The 25,958-nt window shown below is 45.3% G+C and overlaps 2 protein-coding genes across 3 annotated transcripts in view; both read right to left on the reverse strand.

Annotated features, from left to right (window-relative positions):
• Window positions 1-193: 193 nt before the first annotated feature.
• On the reverse strand, window positions 194-5,982 carry ube2j2 (ubiquitin-conjugating enzyme E2, J2). The gene is made up of 7 exons (XM_080545634.1): window positions 5,887-5,982; window positions 4,217-4,347; window positions 3,227-3,267; window positions 2,966-3,068; window positions 2,073-2,211; window positions 1,026-1,106; window positions 194-545 (listed from the first exon to the last, which is right to left on the reverse strand). Exons 2-7 carry the CDS (start codon window positions 4,345-4,347, stop codon window positions 255-257), a joined length of 786 nt encoding a protein of 261 aa, XP_080401760.1. The 5' UTR covers window positions 5,887-5,982; the 3' UTR covers window positions 194-254.
• Window positions 5,983-8,950: 2,968 nt separating this feature from the next.
• Window positions 8,951-25,958, reverse strand: part of LOC308170775 (arf-GAP with coiled-coil, ANK repeat and PH domain-containing protein 3-like) — a gene marked incomplete at its 5' end in the record, with an annotated part of 88,411 nt that continues 71,403 nt past the window's right edge. The window contains 16 exons of one of the 2 annotated variants that reach the window (XM_080545613.1): window positions 8,951-10,552; window positions 13,282-13,331; window positions 18,071-18,132; window positions 18,608-18,718; window positions 18,888-18,997; window positions 20,677-20,894; window positions 21,329-21,421; window positions 21,620-21,712; window positions 22,048-22,262; window positions 22,805-22,899; window positions 23,075-23,144; window positions 23,645-23,853; window positions 24,170-24,281; window positions 24,705-24,805; window positions 24,898-24,949; window positions 25,087-25,199. In XM_080545613.1, coding sequence (XP_080401739.1) covers window positions 10,484-10,552; window positions 13,282-13,331; window positions 18,071-18,132; window positions 18,608-18,718; window positions 18,888-18,997; window positions 20,677-20,894; window positions 21,329-21,421; window positions 21,620-21,712; window positions 22,048-22,262; window positions 22,805-22,899; window positions 23,075-23,144; window positions 23,645-23,853; window positions 24,170-24,281; window positions 24,705-24,805; window positions 24,898-24,949; window positions 25,087-25,199 — 1,773 coding nt within the window. In that variant the 3' untranslated portion in view covers window positions 8,951-10,483. The remainder of the gene's footprint in view (window positions 10,553-13,281; window positions 13,332-18,070; window positions 18,133-18,607; window positions 18,719-18,887; window positions 18,998-20,676; window positions 20,895-21,328; window positions 21,422-21,619; window positions 21,713-22,047; window positions 22,263-22,804; window positions 22,900-23,074; window positions 23,145-23,644; window positions 23,854-24,169; window positions 24,282-24,704; window positions 24,806-24,897; window positions 24,950-25,086; window positions 25,200-25,958) is intronic. The other variant, XM_080545614.1, reaches the window with a different exon arrangement.

Consider the following 25,958-nt stretch of genomic DNA (forward strand, 5'->3'; position numbering starts at 1 on the left):
GTGAATCACAACCGTTTTCCAAAAAAAACCTGTCCCATCCCCCATCCCCCCATCCCCCTCCTCCTCCACCCTGCCTCCGTCCCTAACGCCGTTCTGGTTGAGTGGCTCTGAATATCGATCTTCCAAAGTCTTAGAAGGGTAGAAATGGGACCCAACCCAACCCCCCCTCCCCCCCCCCCCCATAGTAGTGTTTAAATCGTGTAGTCCTCTAGTTGGCCCCCCCAAGCGAGAGGCTGTTGTTGCTCCGGCTCCACTCACTCTTGGGCTATGCTCCTCAGGACGTACTTCACCGTGTAGGCGAAGGCCGCGAAGCCCACGATCACAAACAGGTTGGCCAGAGCCCCGCCAAGAAGTCCGTGGTTTCGGTTGGCCTGTTGCAGGCCGGGGGCGGGGTTCGCTGCCCCCAGGGGGGCGGGCCCTCCGTTGAGGGCGGGAAGGCCGTAGTGGGCGTGGTGGGGGTCGCCGTCGGGAACCACGTCCGGGAGGGGCAGGGGCTGGGGGCGGGCGTTCAGCTCCTCCTGGGCCTTCTGTTTCTGCTTGATCTCCTTCAGAGGAGGGAGACGGAAGAAAGACAGGAGCGAGAGGAGAGAGAGGGGGACAGAGAAAGACAGGAGAGAGAGGAGAGAGGGGGACAGAGAAAGACAGGAGCGAGAGGAGAGAGAGGGACAGAGAAAGACAGGAGCGAGAGGAGAGAGGGGGGACAGAGGAAGACAGGAGAAAGAGGAGAGAGGGGGACAGAGAAAGGAGAAGTGTCAGGAAGGCAGCGCTCACATATGTTTGCTAGGGCTAGAGGAAGGTGGGTCTCTCTATGGATGACCTGGGGGTCTAGTGTAAATCCATGTGTTTGATACACACTCACCCAACACTTTATTAGGAACACCTGTAGACCTTCTCATTCATGGAGGTGGTGTAATGGTGTGGGGAATGTTTTCTTGGCACACTTTGGGCCTGTTAATACCCTAGTGTTCCTAATAAAGTGCTCTGTGAGTGCAAATATATGATGTATATAGTCCATTCACACTTACGTCGACTACTTCAGCAAACAGCTCACAGAAAACTTTGTCCTTCAGATTAAAGGCCAGACTCTGGGCTGACAGCTGTCTCTTCTGTAGGAAATAAAACATCAAAATACAAGTAGCAATGTAAAGCTTATCGATTGATTCTCCAGTGCCTTGCTCCATCAAAACTCGTTTTTCTATACAACACAGCCATATAGTGTCTCCAGGGGTATTGGGAAAATGAAGCACTTTTTTGTTATTTTGGCTCGATACTCTATAGTTTGGACTTGAAACCAAAATCTTTCAGATTGGTTTCACCATTTAGACATTACAATCCTTTTTATACATAGTCCCCCCCCCCCTGCTATGAACAGGCACTCATGTTTAGTATTTGGTCAGACATTCTTTGTCTGCTATAACCGCCTGAAGTCTGTGACCCATTGATCCCAGCAGACGCAGGGTATCTTCTGTGGTGACGCTCTGCCAGGCCTGTATCACAGCTATCTTCAGTTGTTTGTTTTGGAGGTATTTTTTGCCTTAATTCACTTCTTCAGCAAACAAAACAGCATAAACTGTTGGAATTTATAAATAAATTAAACCAATCTCAAAGAAAAACAACATTGAAATCAAAGCTGAGAATCTCTACTTTCTCTGATCTCATGGTAATTGTTTGGTTTAAAATCAAAACTGTTGGGAGTATCGAGCCGAAAGAAGAAAACATGCTTATTTTTCCCAATACTTATGGAGGGCGCTGTAAGTAACGATCTGGTACCACGGCAACAGAAGGGTTCTAAACAGACAATAGAAGGGTTCTAATTAATTAATTAATAATAATAATTTTGCCATTTAGCAGACGCTTTTATCCAAAGCGACTTACAATTATGAATTACAGGGACATTCCCCCTGGAGTAACTGAGGGCTAAGTGCCTTACCCAAGGGCACACTAGTAGTGGTGTGGCTTCAGGCGGGATTTGAACTCACAACCTTCCGATCCCAAGTCCAACTCACTATCCACTAGACCACCACTACCCTAAACAGACTAAACAGGTTCTAAACAGACACTGCTAGACTCACAGTGTAGTCGGAGGTCTCGATGCTGCCCAGGGTCGGGCCCTTCTCCACCATGAAGCTGAGCAGGCCGGTCAGGATGGTGGACACCGACCAGGCAGGGTTCCATGTGTCAGGGTGGAAGTCAGTGATGGAGAGACATAACCTTAGGGACGCAGAGGGGACGACGACGACAATACACTGTGACACTCAAGGAGACAGCAGCAGGAGACAGGTGCAGTCACACACAACAACAGAGACCTGGGGTGGACTTTGTGTCACACAGAACACCAACATCTGAGAAATTAAGTGGTTTAACAATCAGTTATAGTTTTCCCAAAACATAGCCACCGATATGGCTGTACAACGGAACACTGCTTTCACACAGAAGGACCAATGTTCTCACTCTAACACTATGCTTCCCAACAACGCATGAGCCAAGCACTTCCTGTTATTGCGTCACCACCGAAGCACAGAATGGATCACAACCATTTAACACTAGAACAGCCATGAGGGGTCATTTGACCACTGTGAGTAAAGAAAAATGTCATATCTTCAAATTTCAGGACCCTCCTTTCATGACTTTTCCTAGATATGTGCGTTCTACCACCCAGTATCCTTACATTTTCAAAATCACATCAGGATAAGCTAGTATAAAGCTATTTTGCCGTTTTTCTGTGTAGGAAGCAGGCTAATTGACCAGTGGCCAACTAGTGGTCGTCGTGTGTAAATAGCAGCTTAGCATTGTAAAGAGGCGGCTCTTTTAGTAGGTAAAAAAGGCACGGCTGTTCTAGTGTTAAACCCCCCCCCCCCCCCCCATGTAGGTGAATGCTTCAAAACCGATGATCACAAAAAGACAAGGATTCCGTCTCTGATTGGCTGATTCTAGTTAGCCGTATCTTGTTATATACGGTTCTTACCTTGTGTTGCACTTAAATCTCCCGTTGGGTGTGATCATATATATACTGGGTGGTTTAAAGGGGAATTCCCTGGGGAATATTAGTTTGCCATGATAGTATCCACCTGTGAAGGAATGACAACATTCAGGTGCAAAATACTCATGCCATTCAAATTCCCCAAATTACTACACAGTTCTAATAACATACAAACATGTTAAACAAACATAAACATAATATCATGCACTTGAAGACCCAATCAATATTGTATCAGTAAGGTGTTACCTTCATAGGGGGTCTTCTCAGGACCCCTAACAACATAGTGCCTAGAGATAAAAAAGAAAAAGTGTCAAAGGGAAATCAAACCTTAATCCCCCTGGAACAAGACAGGCGTATGGTAGACCTGACCCTAAACAAACTGTATTCAAGGTATATCAGTCATTTTTTTTACATTTACATTTTTGGCATTTAGCAGACGCTTTATTCCAAAGCGACTTACAATCAATACATTTGACTAAGCAAGTGAATCATCAATCCACCAGGTGTATCAGGAAGAGTAATCTAGCTCAGGCCAGGGGCCATTGGCAGTCTCAGTGATATAGATACTGGAGAACAGAGAGACAGTACAAGGGGGGCAGTAGAAGTCATAGGGTCACCCCCGCGGTGGTGTAGCGGTCTACGCACTGGCCGCTAGTGCATGCTGCCCACCGGGGCCGGGGTTCGTATCCCGGCTCGCCAGATCCAGATATGGCCGAGGCACACGGGAAGCGGCATATTGGCCGGCCGCTTCCGAGGGGGGTATAGGAGTATTTCTGGACTAGGATCCGTCGCGCAACACCGCCCCCTGGGCGCCGGAATAACGGTACTGGGCTCGAGGAGCCAGTCAGCCTAGTCTGCCTGGCGGCCTCCTCTGGGACTGCCGGCCACGGGGTCGTGCGGCGGATCATATGCAATAGGCAGGGGATAATTGGATGCTACGTTGGGTTAAATTGGCTACCAAATTGGGTGAAAAAGGGATAAAATCTGAAAAACTAATTTTAAATAAAAAAAGAAGTCATAGGGTCATAGACACAGTATAGGGGAAAGCGGGTGTCTCCGGAGACACAGTGCTGGGGGGTAGTGGATGTCTCAGGAGGAGCAGTTATGGTTATCAGTCAAAGTAGGCCTACATCATCATGTTATATTACAAGATCTACTAATTACGATGTGGTTCAGATTGAGACTGTATGACTTTAGTCCTGTTCATGAGACTCAGACAGGGAGACCAGACCGTACCATTCGAGGATGTTGGATGGAAGAGGCTCGGCGCAGATGTAAGGCACTGGGTCTTTCTTTATCCTGAGGTAATCCTGCTTTAGTCGCTGCGTGGCCGTGGTTGGTGCTCTCTTATTCCCGTTGCTGTTCATCTGAGGACGAAAACAGAGAAAGATTGGCCCCCAAGTCAGTCAATCCTGCATAATCTCATTTGGTTGTGCAGCTCATAAGAGCTTAGAGCACTGATGATTCAAGTGACTTTATAATAGAGCTAGAGGCCCACTGTACTGCATGATGACTGACATGATCCAAATCATTTGCAGTTGTCTTGACTTGTTAGGGCAAAAACAAACAGTTAATTCCTCCTCTGTCCCTGGGGTGTGGCGGACTAGCCAGGCATCAACACAACAAACGCCTGCACGCAAAGTTGAATGCAATTTCTCATGAATTTAATGTGTGTCGAGGCCCAATTGTCAATTAAGGCAGAAATGTCACTGATCAAGTCAGTGATGGTGTCTTTGACAATCCACAATCCACAATCATTATCACATTAAAACAGGCTTAACGAGAACAAAACCTGAGACAGTCAGACACCTTAAACTACAATTGTACAATTCTCTAAAAGTGACACATGAGACTGATCAACAACAGACTGGCATTAAGTAAAGACCAGCTGGTTGTCCCAGTGTTCACCAGTCAGGCACAGTAATATATAGGCTATATATATCTTTATACAGCACTATCCATGCACTGTCTGTCCTGTTTTTGCATTTGTATTTGTTCATGTATACATGTGAAAAAAGCATAAATGCACCTACTGTAATGCCAACATTCCTATATGTGTCAAGCATAATGGCAATAAACGTGATCTGAATCTGAATCTGAATCTGAATCTGAATCTGAAGTAACAGACATTACAAACAAACCTTACAACCTTAATCCTCCTAGCCAACCTGACATCCTCACAGCTTCATGCTCAATCTAATCCAGATAAACTAACGTTAGTCGGTTGGTAACTAGCTGACATGTTCAAGATTCAAGATTCCAGATAGCTTTATTGTCTCAGAGTGACAGAGATTCTCCTTCGACAGGCAGAAGTGCAGTTCATGAATACGGTTTCCACATTAAAAACACACATAGGTCACATACATACAATACAAACAGACAGATATAATAACAGTGTTTATAAAATGTAGTAAGTGCCTATTTAAAAAGTCCTGTCATTTAAAAATAATAGTAAGAAAAACAGTATTATGATTTAAAAAGCTAAAATGTTCATGTTGTCGGTTTGGGTTTTGGGTTAGTTATAATACTAAGCTAGATACGAGCTAGTTGACTGCTAACGAGTCGTAGCTGGCTGGCTAACACAACGTTACAGCTAACTACATAATAACCAGTACATAGTGAGTTAGCTACGTGTTGCTGTCAACAACTAAAGGTAAACTGACACGATAGCCGATAGCTAAGAAGAAGAGACAGATACTAGTGTTAATATATTAATATATAATATATATAGTAATATTAGCTTAAGTGTGTACTAGGAGGTAGAGGTATTACTACTACTAGGCCATCGCATCGACGTCGCTAACTAGCTAGCTACGAGCTAAGCCTCTCCCATAACAACCGTTAAATGACCCATAAAGCTGTTAGATTAGACGTGTTAAGTGGACATGTGATGATTCAAAGCTCACCTCTTTAGAAACCCCACAGGAGTTAGATGTTGTTCGTAGAAAGTCGTTTGTGTTGTCAGATCTGAACACGGGATGAACGAGCAGCGATGTTGTTCCGGGCTGCTTACTTAGCTGTTAGCTTGTTAGCCTGGCTGGCTGCTTCAACACGGCGCTCCCGCACGCCACCGCTAGGGGGAGATAGTGTCCCGCACGCCACCGCTAGGGGGAGATAGTGTCCAAACGGGCCACCGCTAGGGGGTTTGATTGATTGATTGAAAACTTTATTAGAAGATTTGCAGAAGTAGGTACATGAAAGTACATATTACATACAAGGTCAACTAAAAGGATAAAAACCCAAGAAAGCCACTGGCTTATTTCAATTGGGGTCCTTGATTTTCAATTCATCGTTACATGTAAGACAGACAGGGAAAAAAACTAGTACTATCTACAAGATAATACAGGAGATAGTGTCCAGTGGGTCGGTGCTTCCCCTTAAAGGTTGTTGTTTTGATGACATTTGAGGAAATGTTGTGGTTCAACTTTATTATGACGAAACATACGCCGTTGGCGTACAACCAAAACCTTTCAACTCTATTTCATTGACTTGATTTGATTTGATTTGATCTTTATTTATCTCGAACATGTCAACCATAAAAACACACGCATTTGTAATAACAAAATAATAATAATAATAATAATAAAACATAATAATAAATAAAATACAAATAAAATAATATATAAGTTAAAATAAAATATATCTTCCTAGACATGGAAGTAAGTCAACAATGGTTTTGTTCGAGAAGGGACAGAAAGAAGCAAAGCTTATCTGGTCCTGCCCCTTCCTTACAATATCATATTATTATGCAATAAATTATCTATCAATATCAAAAAGAATATACCTATCCACTATAGCAAAAGATAACTAAATAATTACAAAAATACTAGTTCACGTTATTTTCAAGCTCCTCTAACTTATATTTATCAAAGAATTCCTGTTTATATTTGCTTTTAAACATTTTAATATAATTACTTACATTACAATAGTATTACTTATTACTACATCCGACACACACATTCACACCAGCATTTCTGTTTGCAGGAATGTTCAATAAATAAAAATCTCAACAATGAATGTATCCAAAGTTTGCTACCTCTCAACAATTCAGTGAATATCAAGAAGGGAAATAAAGTATCAACAATAACACAACGAAGCAATAATGTAAAAAATACTAGCTAACGACACATGCAGTTATCTACATTTGTGGGTTCTTAAAATGTAAACAACCACTACATTCTATTCCCAAAGGTTATATTGTCCAATGAGCAAATCCTGGAATAAACTACTTGAATAAAAATAACATGTTAAAACTCAAGTCATTTAAGCAATATCACATGAGAGGGAGTGCTGTTATACTGAATGCCTCTGTGACAGCAAGGAGAGCAGTCTCAGTGGAGTGCCACACAGCCTTGAAGCCGGATTGGTGGAGGTCCAGGTTGTTCTGACGGAGATAGTCAGTCAGCGCTACCACCACCCTAACTATAAATATGAGAGAGAGAGGGAGGGAGAGAGAGGGAGAGGGAGAGAGACAGAGAGAGGAAGAGGGAGAGAGAGACAGAGAGAGAGATAGGGAGGGAGAGGGAGAGAGAGGGAGAGAGAGAGAGAGGGGGAGAGGGAGAGAGGGGGAGAGGGAGGGAGGGAGAGAGAGAGAGGGAGAGGGGGAGAGAGGGAGGGAGAGAGAGAGAGAGGGAGAGGGGGAGAGAGGGAGGGAGAGAGAGAGAGAGGGAGAGAGAGAGAGGGGGAGAGGGAGGGAGGGAGAGAGAGAGAGAGAGAGAGAGGGGGAGAGAGAGGGAGGGAGAGAGAGAGAGGGAGAGGGGGAGAGAGGGAGGGAGAGAGAGAGAGAGGGAGAGGGGGAGAGAGAGACAGAGAGAGAGGAAGAGGGAGAGAGAGACAGAGAGGGAGGGAGAGGGAGAGAGAGAGGGTTTTGGAATATCATCAGGGGAGAGGGGGTAAAGAGATGAAAGAAGACAGAGACCAAGTGTAGTGCAGAGGGTCTGGAAGGGGTGTTAGCAGTGTTGGTGTTGAGGAGGAGAGAAGGTGCTGCTAATGTCATCAACCTTCTTTTCAAAGTAGGTGACAAAGTCATCGGCAGACGGGGAGGAAGGGGAGGAGGAGGAGGAGGAGGTGGGTTGAGGAGTGTGGATAATGTGGAGAACAGTTTCCTAGGGTTAGAGGCAGAAGAATGTATTTTGGAATGGTAGTAGGACGCTTTAGCAGCTGATGCAGAGGAGGCGTAGTTGGAGAGGAGAGAGTGATCGAGGTTTAGGTCATCAGGGAGGCCGGTTTTTCTCCATCTTCTCTCGGCTGCCCTGACCTCTATTCTACAAGCATGACGGGTTTCAATCTGTCCCTTTAGGGAAGAAATGGGAGAATAGACCTGCGTTCCTCTTGACGCTCAAGTCATTAAGCATCTTCTTTTATACAGTAGATGTTGTATGTCATACATCATAATAGAGTGACTCATAGATGACCACTAGGGGGCACCAAACCGCTTTCACATAGGTTTTTCATAGGTCTCATACAGTACATTTTGTTTAATACCTGGCCTGTACTGTATCAGATAACATTTTTTGTTGCAGTGATCTACTTGAAATAGATTGTTGAATAATGACCAACAACAGACAATGAAATGCTTAACTTTTTTATTGTCAACCCAAGTCAATCCACCCACTTTCTTACAAAACACGATTAGTTAATTCTTACACAGTTTGTGACAAAACATAACATAGTCTTTCCAGTGGCACACCCGTACATCTCACCAGTACATCTCTATTCAAATATCACACACGTTTTTACAAAGCTTAAAAGTCTCTGAGCACCTCAAAAACAGAACATCAGCAAATGTTGTCCAACAGAACACATGTCAGGGGGGTGTTCCATCAACGTCGCTAAAGGAAAATCTAGGCTTATTTCGTTAAGTCTCGCGAGACTCTTAAAAAGATCCAGGCATATCTTGATAGATCTCGCGAGACTTGTCAAAATAAGCCTAGATTTTCCTTTAGCGACGTTGATAGAATACCCCCCTGGAGAAAGCACAGAGATTGTGATTAGCTGCCTCACAAATGCGCTAGTCCAGCAGCCCACCTATGAGAGAAATACACACATATACAATCAACATGTAATGAACCGTGTGGTACAGGAATGTGGCCTAACACTGTAAAACAAGGTCAGCCTCAATAACATCCTGACTAGAAGATGCTAAAAAAAGTGGCCATTGATTCCTATGCAAGTAAATATTGGAAAAAGAAACTTCTGAAACAGTTTTGGTTGTTTCTCTCTAAATTCATGCGCTACATTAACCGACCTACGGCGTTGTATGTTAGTGCATTGAGGCTGTGTCTAACAATAACACAAGTCTACTAATCATTACGTTCTGGGGGGTCGTTTCTGCAGACCAGGGGGGTGTTCCATCAACATCGCTAAAGGAAAATCCAGGTTTATTTTGATGGACTGCACTTATATAGCGCCTTTATCCAAAGCGCTTTACAACGGCCTCTCATTCACCCGTTCACACACACATTCACACACCAATGGCGGTCAAGCTGCCATGCAAGGCGCCAGCCCGCTCACTGGGAGCAATTTGGGGTTCAGTGTATTGCCCAAGGACACTTCGACATGTGGCCAGCCGGGGCTCGAACCGCTGATCTGCCAACCTTGCGATCATTAGACGGCGGCTCTACCTCCTGAGACACAGCCGCCCCATCTCGTGAGACTTATAAAAAATAAAATTTAAAAAAGCCTGGATTTTCCTTTAGCAGCATTGATGGAATACCCCCCAGGAAATACGGTCTGGGGTATCTGATTATCTGGCTACTCCAGCGTTTGAGGTTAGGCAGTATTAGGCATTAACTTGAACTGGTTAAGTTTAGGCAGTAACTTAGACTAGTTAGGTTCAGACATTAACTGTGAATGGTTAAGGTTAGGGAAAGTTGTCAGGTCTAGCAAATAGGACCAGCGATGTTGGGGTCAGGTGGTTTCTGCCTCCGTCACCCCGTCACCCCCATATGTTCTGCCTTCCGTATTCACCTGCCAGTATACCTAATAATATGACCACACACATTGTATTCTTTGGTCTGCAGAAATGTTCCCCCAAAACATAATACCTTTGAGACTGGGTTGCAATAACATGCATTTAAATAGGCCAACATTTTTTATTGGGTGACAAAAATTATCGAAATATCTGAAATAATATGAGAATATTTCTATAGCTAAGATGTCAAGGCATTCATTGGATGATTCAACATTTTAACATCTGAGTATGACCTCCCGAACCTGATGACCTTTGAACCTTGGAGCATATTATTCTCTGGAGGTCAGAGGTGTGGCCATGAAGGTTTGTAGTTTGCTTGTAGTCCTAAACTCCTCGGACTGGTGACTCCTTGTCCTTTTAGTCTGTCGTCTGCTGTAAATGGCAGTCCCTCTGAACACCACAGATTATAGAAATCTGTCTAAATCCAACATAATCTTCCCTGTGATGCGATGCGATGCGATTGGCTGGTTGGGGGGGGGTCACTCGCTAACGCTACCTCAGGCAGTGGCTGAAGTGAACGCTCCTCCTGTTCAGCTTCTCGGGCTGTTGAGACGCCAGGAGCGAAAACTGCCGAAAGATGTCAACGCATGTGGTGTCGTCTGCAATAAGAGGACACTAGAGTCACTATGTATGTGAGGGCTCAAGAGGGCCCCATCTGTGTGTGTCTCTACAGGGTCAGTGACTTCAGTATGACAAGGCAGTAGTGTGTGCTGGACTTCTCTCCTCCATGGTTAATTGAGGAATTCATGACTGATTGAACTTACATGGCAGTGTTTAGATGAAGATGCACACCAGTTCTAGTCACACCAAGTCACCTCCATGTTTCTTAGTTCCAGTCCAGTTCCAGTTGATGAAAACTGAAAACATTCCAGTGCAGTTTCAGTCCACAAAAACCCCAAAACATTTTTAGTCTAGCCGTAGTGAGCGACTAAAACTCGACTAAAATGTTTTGGGGTTTTTGTGGACTGAAACTGCACTGGAATGTTTTCAGTTTTCATCAACTGGAACTGGACTGGAACTAAGAAACATGGAGGTGACTTGGTGTGACTAGAACTGGTGTGCATCTTCATCTAATCACCAAAGACTAAGTGACTAAAAAGCCTGACAAAATTAACACTGCTACATGGTCAAAGTATCTGACCAAGCAAGGAAGGAAGGCTGAAAGTAACCAGCAGACATTACCGTCTTCAGGGACTGAAAGTACCTGTGTATTTCATTAGCAATCAAAAGCTCCATACATGTTATTATTTCATTGATTCCTCACAGGTTTGGAGACCCAACTTAGTAAAGCACAGGCTAAAAGACAGTCAGAGTTCCTCAGTCCAGACCCTGTGGGACAGACAGGTGACAGGGTTGAACCCCATCTTGCCAACATCATGATTGATCTACCTGGTCCTGCACCTCGTGAGCTTAGAATGATCAGGTTCTATCTCCGTTTAGGGCAGTTCAGAGATATTGAGCGTCAAAGTTTTTACATTCCATTATGTTCTGTGAGATGGAACCTTTGTATTTTATGAATTACTAACTCAAAAATGTCAACATTTTAAAAATAACACCACACAGGCATTAATAAACACCTAATGGATCAGATTATGTAAAAAAACTCAATTTTGACCAAAAATGGAGATAGAACCTTATAATTCTAACGTCACGGTTACTGTTAGATCAGTGTCGGAAAGGAGGCTTTTATGACTTATTGGACAAATGCCCAAGCTGGTGTCTGGAGTGAGGGACTCTGGGATAGAGTGGTGAGCATCCTGAACACCTACTTATCAACCCTCCCCAGGTGTGCTTACCTGCTGCCCACAGTGAAAGCTGGCTTCCTATTGGCTCAGGGACTGGCATACATGACCGTTATTGGTGCTACGACATATGAGGCTTTGTAAAGTTTAATCCAGCTAAAATGTCTTCACCGGGGTGCCTGGTGAGTATTTTCCACAGTGTAACTATGTTCTAAGTAAGTGTATCTAACTATATCTAACTAGTGTAGATAACTATATCTAACTATATCTAACTAGGGGGATAGACTCCTGACCATTGCTTTGTCCCTTTCCACCCACCTCCTACTCACTGGTGACTTTAACATCCATGTCTCTTACTCACTGGTGACTTTAACATCCATGTCTCTTAATCACTGGTGACTTTAACATCCATGTCTCTTAATCACTGGTGACTTTAACATCCATGTCTCCTACACACTGGTGACTTTAACATCCATCTATCTACTCACTGGTGACTTTAACATCCATCTATCTACTCACTGGTGACTAACATCCATCTATCTACTCACTGGTGACTTTAACATCCATCTATCTACTCACTGGTGACTTTAACATCCATGTCTCCTCATCACTGGTGACTTTAACATCCATGTCTCTTACTCACTGGTGACTTTAACATCCATGTCTCCTACTCTGGTGACTTTAACATCACCCTCCTCCTACTCTGGTGACTTAAACATCCATGTCTCTTACTCACTGGTGACTTTAACATCCATGTCTCTTACTCACTGGTGACTTTAACATCCATGTCTCTTACTCACTGGTGACTTTAACATCCATGTCTCTACTCACTCACTGGTGACTTTAACATCCATGTCTCTTACTCACTGGTGACTTTAACATCCATGTCGTCCAACCTAACTCCAACCTCACATCTGACTTCCTCTCTCCATCAAAGAACGTATCAAATTCAAAGTACTCCTCCTCACATACAAAGCCCTCCATAGCCTGGCCCCCCCTTACCTGACTGACCTCCTTCTCCCCCACCGCCCTACCTATACCCTCCTATCCTCATCCACTGTTCCCCTCACTGTCCCACCCTCGAAACGCAACGGCTTCGGAGACCGTGCCTTTTCACGGGCTGCACCCCGCCTCTGGAACTCTCTCCCTCAATCACTCAGAGACTCTCCCTCACTCTCCACTTTTAAATCCCACCTCAAAACCTACCTGTTCTCCCACGCATACAACCTTCCCTACCCTTAACCATCTCCTCTAACCCTGCCACCCCCTGTTCGTTAACTCTGTGTTCTATGTGCTCATGTTATCTGACATATGCTATCCATCAGTCATATCTAACATTTGAGAGCTGTGTGTGTGGGAGGACTTACCATGAAGGGGGCAACTATTCACAGTAAAATACAGAACCATACTGTGAAAAGAGACCGTTTTGCCAGTACACCAACAGATATTCTCCTAAAGCAAGTGTGTGTGTGTGAGCATGTGTGTGAGACCATATGGAAAGAGGCAAAGAGTTCCCATGAATGACCACCACACCAGCAGACAGAGACCACTCCCCCTAGCGAGACAGATCAGGATGCGTCACTCACTCTATTCCGAACATCCTTGTGCTTTACCTTCCTGGAGCCCAGGGCAACACCTGTACCAACAGAAGCAACAACAGTCAGTTTTAACATACAGTACTTACTTACTCAGACAGGTGTACTCGGAGAGAGAGGTGAGTGTTGAGTGTTAATAGGACATTTCGGAGATGTGTGTGAAAGGATTTGCATGACAAGAATGTTGTATTGAATGCTAGGTGTGATGCAAATGTTTTGGACAAGAAATCTATATTGTCTATGAGATATGTATAGGGTTAGGGTTAGGTATAGATAACAATACAATCTGTGACACTAAGAAGGGGGTTGTTTAATGAAATGGCATTGCACAAGTTACACATGATGGCTACTCTGCATTTGACTTGTTTAAATTCCAAACAACGACCCTAGAGAGTGCTTGTAGCATTGAGAAGTGTTTGAGTATTTGACCTTAAACCACTGACTTGAAATTCACTTTTCTGCTAAGAATAAGCCAAGAGTTAACCGACATATCGTGAGTTTAGAATGATAAGGTTCTATCTCCTTTTAGGGTAGTTCAGAGATATTGAGTGTCAAAGTTTTTACATTCCATTATGTTTTGTGAGATGGAACCTTTGTATTTTATTCATTACTAACTAAAAAATGTCAACATTTTAAAAATAACACCACACAGGCATTAATAAACACCTAATGGATCAGACTATGTAAAAAACGAAATTTTGACAAAAATGGAGATAGAACCTTATAATTCTAACGTCACGATATTCGTATTGACAAGGGAACCCAACCCATTGAGTAACGTTCCCAACACTCCCAATGTTCCTGTAACAATCCTGCTATGTAACAATGACCCTGAAGTATTAAAACAACGTGAGGAGGATGTTGTTAACAGACAGGAGACAAGACAAGAGTCAGAAATGACAGCGGAAGCAAGAAGCAGGGTTAGGAGTTCATCAGGAGTTTCTTGGGTTTTATTCTCTGCGTTTTCTCAGTGTTTCTAAAGACAAGGGAGAAAGTATCCCAAAGATATCCCAAATGTAAATCACACAAAGGAGGTTCCAGAGTAGTACAGAGGTATGTAACAATATTCCCAAAAAGATTGTGACAGATTGGTTTGGAAGAGAAAAACAAAAACAAAAACAGATCAGGCAGGGTCCATGGTTTGAATGCTGAGAGCAGGCGGCTGTTGAGTTAAGTTAAGATGCGAAAGCGTATTTACAGCATGGTAGTTTAATAAGCATCCGTTAACCCCCATGTTAATAAACACACACCAAAAGACACAACACTTAACACTTCAGCTTCTGGGCTAGTGGGCCAAGAACTGTTAGGTCACAATCCACGGCAGCTATTCGGTTGTTAAGTCTGACGTCACGCGTGACGTTTAGCAATTTCCGGGTTCCAAATAAAAACTACCCCGCACCAGAGTACCAGTGTACTAAAGCACCAGAGTACCAGTGTACTAAAGCACCAGAGTACCAGTGTACTAAAGCACCAGAGTACCAGTGTACTAAAGCACCAGAGTACCAGTGTACTAAAGCACCAGAGTACCAGAGTACTAAAGCACCAGAGTACCAGTGTACTAAAGCACCAGAGTACCAGAGTACTAAAGCACCAGAGTACCAGTGTACTAAAGCACCAGAGTACCAGTGTACTAAAGCACCAGAGTACCAGTGTACTAAAGCACCAGAGTACCAGAGTACTAAAGCACCAGAGTACCAGTGTACTAAAGCACCAGAGTACCAGTGTACTAAATCACCAGAGTACCAGTGTACTAAAGCGGTAGAATGACAGTTCAATCGTTTTTTAGACTGGGATCTACCGGTATTCATACAAGGGACGCAGCACTTTCCCGTTTTCCCCATATTGTCAGCGTCTTTGAGCCTCTGAAAAGCGCTATACAAATATAATGAATTATTATTATTACCGCGGGATTTCGAAGAGAGCGCCTCAGCCAACGTTGGACCCGGAAACACGTCACGACTTAACAACCGACTACTAATCACATCCCTCTTTTAGTTGGAATCTGTTAAAATATTGCAGAATATCAACTGCCATGTTTTCAAAAAAAACTATTTATGAAATGTCACTGTTCTGTAGAATCCATCTTCTTCTGAACATTTGAAAACACTGGACACTGCTGCTTCTAACACTCATGTTTCACTTTTACAGATTATCGTAAGACTATACAGATACAGTACACTGTCTTTATTTACTCTGAATAGTTCCACTCAGACGGTGACACCAGACAACTCTGTTGGCCACTTCCCATTTCGAAAGTCTTTGGCAGAGGAACAAAAAACATGACTTTAGAAATTCATGCCAACACGTTGAGAAACCGAGGACGACTAGTGAAAAAAAAAAAAAACGGTTCAGCTTCAGTCTTTGGTTAAAAAAAAAAGAAGAAAAACAAAAAGAGTGAAAATAAAACACATATAGTGTAATAGTGTATACTGAATACATACAGTCCATGATTGGACAGATGACACAGAAGTCTATTAAAGTCTAAAAAACCAGGGAAGATTAAGTTGTTCCTGACATCATCATAGGAGTCTTACAGTGGATCATGCTTTTTTTTCACAGGACTGCAAGACGACGTGAGACCATAGCAACAAGGGATCTTCATGCTCATTATGTAGATAGATGTTTCTAATAGAACCTTCTGGTCTTATAAAATGAAAGCATGCGGTATATATGAGCAACGATGAGCTAGAGAAGTCAGTTAGATTCAGCTGTATTTCATTTCCCAGCAGCCTTTCTTGCTAGGGACACTGTGTGTGATCTGTTGTCACATGGTGCCTAACTCCATCTCTGTCCAAAGACTTAACCCCCATACAGCACTGGTTAGATAGACAACAACTCCACATAGAAAAGTTACCACTATCAGTAAACATTGAATGACTGCAATCAAAAAGGTTTGAAATAGAGATTAGAAACACGTTATCACTATCATTTCTATAAATAAATCACTTTAAAATCACTGATATCTCTCGAGAAGACGTATAAAACACCCTAGTATTCTAGTCGTTGCTCAGTGGGAATGGTTTGTAGGAACAGGCAACATCTATCAACACCTATCTTGTCTGTTGTTGTTGTATGTGTGTGCGTGTGTGTGTGTGTGTTTTCTACAATGCAAGACCAAACTGAACACACTCAGTCCGAAGAAGAGAGGATATCGTCAGATCAAGATTGAAAAGAAAATCATTTACAGAAACACAGATGAATTCTGCATCCCAATATTCATTGCACTAGTCCTCTGGGCTGATCAACATAAATAATAAAAACACAGACCCCAACTCGAGTCGATGTAAGACCACAACGTAACAAAACAACATTAAAAAAAAGTCAAAAAAAAATACTGTAGGTAGGAAAAGTGCACAGTTGCATTTCTTTTACATAAACGTATCATAATAATATTATAGCATTTTAATTCTCAGCATCCTCACACATGCACACGCTCTCTCGCACACTCACTCACTCAAGTATCATACAACGCAGGCGTTTTGTCTCTCTGTCCAAAAGCCCTTCGGAGTTCTCGTCACAGTTTTACCACATCTCCCCTCCCTCCCCTTTATACACAGTAACCCTTGCAGGGCTCGACATTAACGCCGTTTTACTTGTCCGGAGCAAGTAAAACATTCGCCGGGTTTGTTTGCGTGAGCCCCACGACGCTGCTAGATCCTAGATATGTTTACCTGTGTGCAGGAAGAACAACAGACGCCGCAGGCGCCAGACCAGACTAGATGATCGTGGAGTGAAGATATTATCAAAGCGTACGCGCCTGTCGATCACCCGTACGCCTTTGCTCACGCAAACAACCCCGGCGAAAGTTTTACTTGCTCCGGACAAGTAAAACGGCGTTAATGTCGAGCCCTGCGGCTTGAACCCCCTTCCCCCTCCTAACCCCAAGTAATCACAGAATCGAACGGGCCTACATTTAGGCCCGTTCCCTAGCTGTAACAGACACACATCACTGGTCACCGTACGCCACGACAGCACAACACTGTTCAAACAGTTTCTCCCAAGTCTCCCAAGCTCTGTATCTCTAAGCCCTACTTCTCCCACTGACCAGGAAGAGCTTCCGTTTGAGATCACCTTTAATAGGGGTGGGCATCGACGATCGATAATTGATCGATAAGGATCTTGGTCGATCACAAAATAAAACATTTGGTCGATCACAAAAAAAAAAAAAAAATATCGATCAATTATCGATCGTCGATGCCCACCCCTAACCTTTAACGAAATGCATGGGACAGACATATCCTGTCCTTCCTTGAATAGACTGAGCCAAACTGTGTGTGTGATGGAGCATGGCAGGACGACACGGTCGTATGGAGAAGCAGTAATGTGGTAGCGGTTAAAAGACCTGGAGATGGACGACGGATTGAAAATAGACACATGCTGAAACTATTCAACTGGGGGTCCCAAAAATACGCATGTTGTATGTATGTACCCCCCACCCCCTATCCTCTCCCTTCCCCACTACTGGGTAGAAGTTGCCCGTAGGCACAGATCTAGGGTCAGCTTAAATCCTCAAATCCTACTTTAAAAGCGACATCTTATTGATTTTTTTTCTTTTTTCTTTTAAATAAATGCCCCTTTAAATCACATTGAGGAAACTGCACAAATCTGACTTTAGATCAGTATCTAGGGGCAACTTCCATCCTCCGCTCTACAGTATAATGCCCTGTGATAGGGACTTGTCTCTCTGGCGCCCCCTAGCACTCCTCTATGGTGAGGCAGATGAACTCCTGAATGCATTTCCTGTACTGCTGTTCAGTGGGGCTACTGCTGAGGTATTGACCTGGCTGCCCCAACGGACCCTCCGCCTCGCGCATCTCCTCGTTCATCCGCGCTAGCCGCAACCTGGGGGGGAGAAGGAGGGAGAGAGAGAGAGAAAGGGAGAGAGAGAGAAGTAGATGTCAGCAACACCCATAGCAGAACTATGTGAGTTATACACCTGTGCAGCCTCTCTCAACAGACCGCTTTTCCCCTCTACTGTGTCCCCTAAAAACTTCTATTGTCCCTCTGTACTCTCTGTTTCTCCAGTGTCTATAAACCCCCCCCCAAAAAACCTAGGTTTAGAAGAAGGTTTTTCCTTCTATCAACGGCCCCGGGCCTGAGCTGGATTACTCTTCCTGCTACGACTGGTGGATTGATGATTCACTTGCTTAGTCAAATGTATTGATTGTAAGTTGCTTTGGAATAAGGCGTCTGCTAAATGCCAAAAATTTAAAAATTTAAAATGACTAAAATGTCTGCCACAAAGTTACGCTAGCCTGACATTAGCGTGACATCAGGGTCACATCTGGGCACGTGGAGGGATGTTGTGGAGACTCACAAGGTGACGATGTCTGCGTTGGCGGCCTGCACTGCGATGCTCAGAGGGTCGTGCCCCTGCTCATCCACCTCTGTCTGGGACGCCCCCCTCTTCAGGAACAAACACACCTGCCTGCAGAGACACAGAGGAGGAGAGAGAGATGAACACCTGAAGGACTGAAGAAAGGAGAGACTGAAATAAAGAATGAATGAAGTGAAATGTCACCCTGTTACCCATCCATCCATCCATCCGTTCCACATACATTCTTCTGAAGGCCCTCCAGGGTTAGGGTGAGTCTTACCCTGTGTGTCCCAGGTAGGTGGCGTGGTGCAGGGGGCCCCTCCCCCTCATGTCCCTCTGGTTCACATCCGCTGCGTTCTGGAGCAGGAACTCACACGCTATCAGAGAACCCTGAGAGACGACAAACACAAACCATCTCCATGAGTCCATGATTGTGTGTGTCTGTGTCTGTCTGTCTGTGCGTGCGTATGTATGTATGTATGTGTGCGTGTGTGTGTGTACGTACGTATGTATGTATGTATGTATCAGGGTTTCCGTTAGAAAATTTTTCCGTCGGACATCGTGTCCGGGAAGAATTCGATTTACCGGACAAACGTGATATATTCCGGTCATCATATTAAAATATAATAAAAATTTTTTTTTGCAAAATCATATTTTTTTTCTTCTCCAAATCTAATATAGCTGTTTGTCGCGGTGATTACTGTTGTGTAGCGGCCTATATATGCCATTTAATGTCTATGTCTCATCCGATACGATTAGATGCGAGCTATATAATATATAATAATATAACATGATTTGACGGATGCGCGCTATGCCATGCGTCAAATCCAGCGCTGAACGGGTCCAGCGCTGAACGGGCGCCTCACTGGGAACTGAACAGACAGCATCGATCAATGAACGGACTCCACATTACGTTAACTGAAGTTTGTTAAATTGTTTGGGATTAATGTGAGTTTTCTATTTTCTCTTTCCAGTTTTACCCTTTTTTTTAAATCAATAAAACAACGTCATTTCTATAAGTCTCGCTGGTTGGGAAGGCATTTCGTTTAGCTCGGGAGTATGACAATGGGAAGAACATAACTGTATAACTGAATGACAACAAATGTATGAGTAATGAGTAAAACAATGTCACTTTTATAGTATGTTGTTTAACTTGCCGTTCGGTCGCCATGGCTCTAGTGTGTGTAGCAGCTTCAGCTAGCTGGCTAGAAACTTCTAGGGGTGCGTTCGTAAACACGCTCTGAGAGCGCCGGAGCGCACGCTGGCTTCGATGTCACAGAGCGACCGAGTCGTTCGATTGGACGAGAGGCGTCCCGCGAGTGCTGATCGGATTTCCAGAGCGTGTTTACGAACGCACCCATAGATGGGAAATCAAGAAACCGTATTACTATGGTGGATGGGTTGGCAGGGTTGCCAGATAGGCATGGGTTACCGCCGAATGGGCTACTGTGTTTAAGCGGTAATAGACTGGTTAAACTGTAATCCCATCTGGCATCAATCCCATGTGGCACCTGTGCGCTGTTTCGCATAGCATAGGCTGTTTCGCATTAGGAGTCATCATCATGCCGGTGTCAAATCATATCATAATAAAAGAAATACATAGCCTATATATTCGTCTTTTTTAAAATAGAAGGAATCAGAATGTGAACTTTAGCGAATTGTATTCAAAGGGAATTATTTTCACCGGACAATATGTCCGACGACTTTTCAATATGTCGGACTTCAACTAAATTTACCGGACAAAGACCGGTAATTGCCGGTTAACGGAAACCCAGGTATGTATGTATGTGAGGATGTTTAGGCCTGTGTCTGTGTGTGAGTGTGTACACTAGTGTTTGAGTATGAGCGTATAAGTGTGGTCTTGTGTTGTGTGTGTGTGTGTGTGTGTGTGTGTTTGAGTATGAGTGTATAAGTGTGGTCTTGTGTGTGTGCGTGTGTGTGTGTGTGTGTGTGTGTGTGTGTGGGTGTGTGTTTGAGTATGAGTGTATAAGTGTGGTCTTGTGTTGTGTGTGTGTGTGTGTGTGTGTGTGTGTGTGTGTGTGTGTGTGTGTGGGTGTGTGTGTCCTCACCCCTATGACAGCCTGTATCAGCGGGGTCTTTCCCTCCTCCTCCAGCGAGGAGTGGACGTCGGCGCCGTGGGCCAGCGCCTCGGCCATGAGCGGCAGGTTGCGTAACCGTGACGACCGGTAGAGCAGCGCGCCGGGGTGGAGTTCCCTCATGTCCTCCGGGTCCGACGCCTCCTGCTCCACCTCCACCTCCCCACTGGACTCCTCTGACTCCTCCCCCTCTGTGGGGAGATTCAGTACAGGAAGTCAGTACAGCCAAATACGGAAAACAGGGTTCGACAGTAACGCCGTTTTACTTGTCCCGACCAAGTAAAACATTCGCCGGGTTTGTTTGCGCGAGCCCGACGACGCTGCTGGATCCTGGATATGTTTACCTGTGTGCAGGAAGAACAACAGACGGCGCAGGCGCCAGACTAGACTAGATGATCGTGAGTGAAGATATTATCAAAGCGTACGCCCCTGTCGATCACCCGTACGCTTCGATAATATCTGCACTCACGATCATCTAGTCTAGTCTCGCGCCGTCTGTTGTTCTTCCTGCAAACAGGTAAACATATCCAGGATCCAGCAGCGTCGTCGGGCTCGCACAAACAAATCCGGTGAATGTTTTACTTGGTCCGGGCAAGTTGTACTGACAACTCCTACACACACTCACCCTCCTCCGTCACGCTGTCCACCACCGAGCCGAACACCAGGATGTCGGTGCTGCCGTCAGTGCTGCCGCCCAACCCGCTGTCACTGCTCAAACCTGCGGGGCCAAAGAGCGCCAAGCCATGGACACGTTAGTGACCACACCGCCTAGCAACACCTAGACAAGCCATGCCAAAACACACATGGACACCAACACAGACACACCCACACACCCACACACCTCTTAACAACTGACACAGTCACCCACACACAGATACATACTGACTGGCACGCACGCACACAGGGTCAGACTTACTGCGAGGGCCAGAGCCGGTGTCAAAGTAGGAGAACAGAGAGTCCAGCTCATCAGGACAGAACAGAGAATCACGACGGAATTTAGCTGCTGCAGCTGTGGGGCGCAGGAGACAGGAGACAGGAGACAGGAGACAGGGGACAGGGGACAGGGGACAGGGGACAGGAGACACAGGAGACACAGGAGACAGGAGGCGTGTGTTAGTTATCATCTGCTATGGGTGTTAATATGGATGCATGACAACGTTACTATAGGTGGGCTAGCAAAAACTGTTAACCAAAAATAATCATTAAAGGGATGGTTAGGGTTCAGGGTAGATGAATGTGGCTTATGGTATGTAGAAAATTACAGAAAGGTGATTTGAGAGTGGACTATCCCTTTAAGGAGAGCCAGTCCTGGCTGATAGACTAGTGTTGGATTTGACCTCTGACCTGCAGACAGGTTGCCCGGTGCGCTGCCGCGGTCGTGGCGGTATTTCCGCCGGGCGGTGGGAGCTCCTCGGATGGAGCTGTTGTGTCTCTGGCACTTCTTCACGCCCCAGGGGCGGGACTTCCTCTCGCCCTCCACCAACGCCTCGCTGCCACTCATCTTCTTCAGGAAACGCCTCTCCACGTACTTGGCTTTGATCCACATCTCCTTCTCCTGCCTGGGGAACGAGAGGAGAGAGAGTGTATCAGGCTTCTACGTCCCTGGGTTGTGTTCTATTATTTGTTAAGTTCAGAATAGATTTCAAGATCCTTCTGCTTGTTTATAAAGCTCTCACTGGCACAGCACCAGAATATTTGAAAGACCTTTTGCTAGCATATCAGCCCACTAGAGCTCTCAGGTCTTCTGCTAGCATATCAGCCCAATAGAGCTCTCAGGTCTTCTGACGCTGGTTTTCTCTGTGTACCACATGTACAAAAGAAGAGATTTGGTGAGGCTGCATTCTCATGTTATGCTCCAGATTGTGTCTCACTGCCAGTTTACATTAGGGATGCAACCTCAGCACATATGTTCAAGTCAAGACTAAAAACCCATCTCTTTAATATTGGCAAAACAGAGGGGGAGGGCGAAGGGGTGAATTCGGGCTTGGGCCTTTGTCCTGTCGGTTGAAAAGCAGTGGAGGGAACAGGTTCTGTGTCCTAATAGTTTCCTTTGCCCCCCCCCAATGACCTTTAACAGGTACAGCTGGTGAAATATGCTCACCTTGGACTGGAGGGCCCAGGTTTCTTCACTCCCAGCTCCCCACACGCCCCCTCATAGATGTGGTTGATCACGTTGTTCCCCAGCTCACACATCAGCTGTACAGAGAGAAAGGGAGAGCAGAAAAGAGAGACAGAAAGAGAGGACAGGGAGAGACAGAGAAGAAGAGAGTAGATCAGTTTATGTCTTAAACTATTATTAAGATGAATAGAAAAGTCTTTCATATCAAGGATGAAAGAACTCAAAACAAAACAACCAGGAAGTGAGACCCACCTTGAGTAGTTCTGGTTCCCAGGAGTCCAGAGTTAGCGAACGCACCTTAGAGCAGTGGACCCCCAAACTCCTGGAGACAAAACCACAGACACAGAAACATATCATAAGTTACATGAAAGCTGTGAAATTCACCATTATCCTAGTAGTCCTAGTAGCCCATGGTCTTCTTCACGTCTATCAAGTGAGGCAGTCCATTAGCACCTGCATCATGACCAGAAAACTACATTTCAAATGTTTTATTTTCTGTCAAGGGCAGTGGCGGACTCTGGCTGTTTGAAGGGCAGGGGGGGCGAAAAGGAAAAAAGGACACCTACTGCACAACATGGGACCCCATCAGTGCACATGGTCAAGTTTAGACCATTGGAAGGGCAGCCAATAGGGCACATCCTCTAATTTCGCCACTCAAACGGGCACTTAAGTGCGACTTTTTTCAACTGTGGGGGCACATGGTCAAGTTTAGACCATTGGAGGGGCACCAATAGAGCACGTCCTCTCATTTTCGCCACTCAAAAGGGCAAAAGAGAGACGTTTTTCAACCGTGGGGGCACCAGGAGGGGCGGTCGCCTGTACCTGTGTATGCCAGAGCACTCGATGCAGAGCAGGACCCCCAGGTTGATGGAGGCCCAGCAGGGGGCCGCCTGGCCGCAGTCGCAGCACAGCTCGTTCCCCGGGAGGGTCTGGATCCGATGCAGGATGCTCTCCCCCCGCCCCCCGCGCTCCCGCGGCTCGCTGGCCGAGTCGATGCTGCTGGTGGAGGGGGAGGCCGTCCTGTCCAGACGCTATGGAGGGAGACAGGGGGGGAGGAGAGGGGTTGGTTCTGACTGTTGACAAAATGCTAGATTCTTCTTTATGAATGGAGGCTTAAAAGTACACTGCATTTGGGGCGCTTAGGTGGCCGTAGTGGACTAAGCGTTGACCACGTAACCGCAGGGTTCCCGGTTCTATTCCGGCCGCGGACATATCCTGCATGTCATCCCTTCTCTCTCTCTCTCTCACCCATCCTTCCTGTCAAAACCTCTACTGTCTCTATCACAATAAAAAGAAAAATATGAGTGGGATGTGTGCCACGATGTGTGCCCCACTGTGACTGTGTACCTCTATGTAGTAGTTGTCAGAGATCTCTCTGTAGGCCGAGGCGATGCTGGCCTGGACGGCCTGGATCCACGACTGACGCAGCTTCTCTGATTCAGCCTGCAGCATACAGCTCCTGAGGAGGGCAGGGGAGTGTGAGGAGGACACACATTTACATTTACATTTTTGGCATTTAGCAGACGCCTTATTCCAAAGCGACTTACAATCAATACATTTGACTGAGCAAGTGAATCATCAATCCACCAGTCGTAGCAGGAAGAGTAATCCAGCTCAGGGGCCATTAATAGAAGGAAAAACCTTCTTCTAAACATAGGTTGTTGTGTTTTTATTTATTTATATATACTGGAGAAACAGAGAAACAGTACAAGGGGGGCAATAGAAGTTTTTAGGGGACACAGTAGAGGGGAAAAGCGGGGGTCTTCAGGAGACGCAGTGCTGGGGGGCAGTAGATGTCTCAGGAGGAGCAGCGCACGGACACACATACACACACACAGACACACACACACACACACACACACACACACACACACAAGCTTACTTTGTGGGGGACACCACCTCGAAACAGAACCTCCTCTCACTGTCTTCACAGGGCTTGACGGAGCACAGCCTCAGGTCCTCCACCACCACGGTCAGAGAGTCCTGTGATTGGCAGAGAAGAAGTGTCACTCAAAACACAAGCTAACTACCTAATTATCTCAGACAAAAACAAACAGCGTGTGTTAACAACCAACCTTCAGCTTCTTCTGGTAGACCAGTTGGCTGTTCTGGATGGAGAACCACCGCCTGGGGGGGGAAAGGTTCAGAGTCAGATGGATAAGCGGTCACAACCCATGCTGGGGTACTGGTCTTCTCAGTATAAACGCCAGTCGGTCCCTCGGCTGACATCATTGCGATGCAATTCAAACTATATAGGCTCTCACCTGTTCCAGGTCTTGAAGGCGTTGCTGGCCCTCTTGAACAGGTATCCCTCCATCACCACGCCGTTGGGGGCGTCCACGTTGAACTCCACCTTGGTGTCATCGTAGGAGAAGTCCTGCCACAGAGCAGAGGGGGAGAGACTACTGTCAGAGACTAGCCAACATGCTCAAAGCTACTGTCAGAGACTAGCCAACATGCTCAAAGCTACTGTCAGAGACTAGCCAACATGCTCAAAGCTACAGTCATGGTCCCCGAATGCTCAGAGCATTTCCTCATAGAAGTAGAGAATCCTCAGGTGGAGCCTCAGTGTACACAAACATAAAACTCCTTCTACTGTAAAGGAAATATGTGACAGTCTGATCATTTGGTCCGCATGTCGGCAACCAATCAAAATGTTCAGACTTTTCTTTTGAAACACAGAAGAGAATCACAACACAAACTCGCTAGTCAAGCCAAAATACTGCAACAATGCAATGTATTGGGTGAGTAATCCCCCCTGCTACCTAGTTAACTAGAACACTACTTTACATTGTTAGCAGGCTCACAAAACAAGCTGTGTTAGTTGACTAGCGACGCGTCATTGATTTTCAACAACGCGGAAATGTATTCACATTTTTCTAAAGAAAAGTCCGATCATTATATCGGATCCCGACATGAGGACCAAAGCATTAGACCGTGTCACATATTCAAAACAACTGACATTCAAAACAGAGACCTGGAGCAATCTTCCAGTGTCCTGTACAAAGGTTCCTAACTGACAGACTGTGTCAGTGTGCCAGACTACAGTCAGAGGAGGTTGCATCATGGTGAACTATGACCTGGCTCTGAGGCTGTGGACACTGGAACTAACGAGCTGAGATAATATAGAGGAAGA

This window comes from Nansenia antarctica (assembly GCF_963989245.1).
Source record: "Nansenia antarctica genome assembly, chromosome: 15".
Taxonomy (NCBI): domain Eukaryota; kingdom Metazoa; phylum Chordata; class Actinopteri; order Argentiniformes; family Microstomatidae; genus Nansenia; species Nansenia antarctica.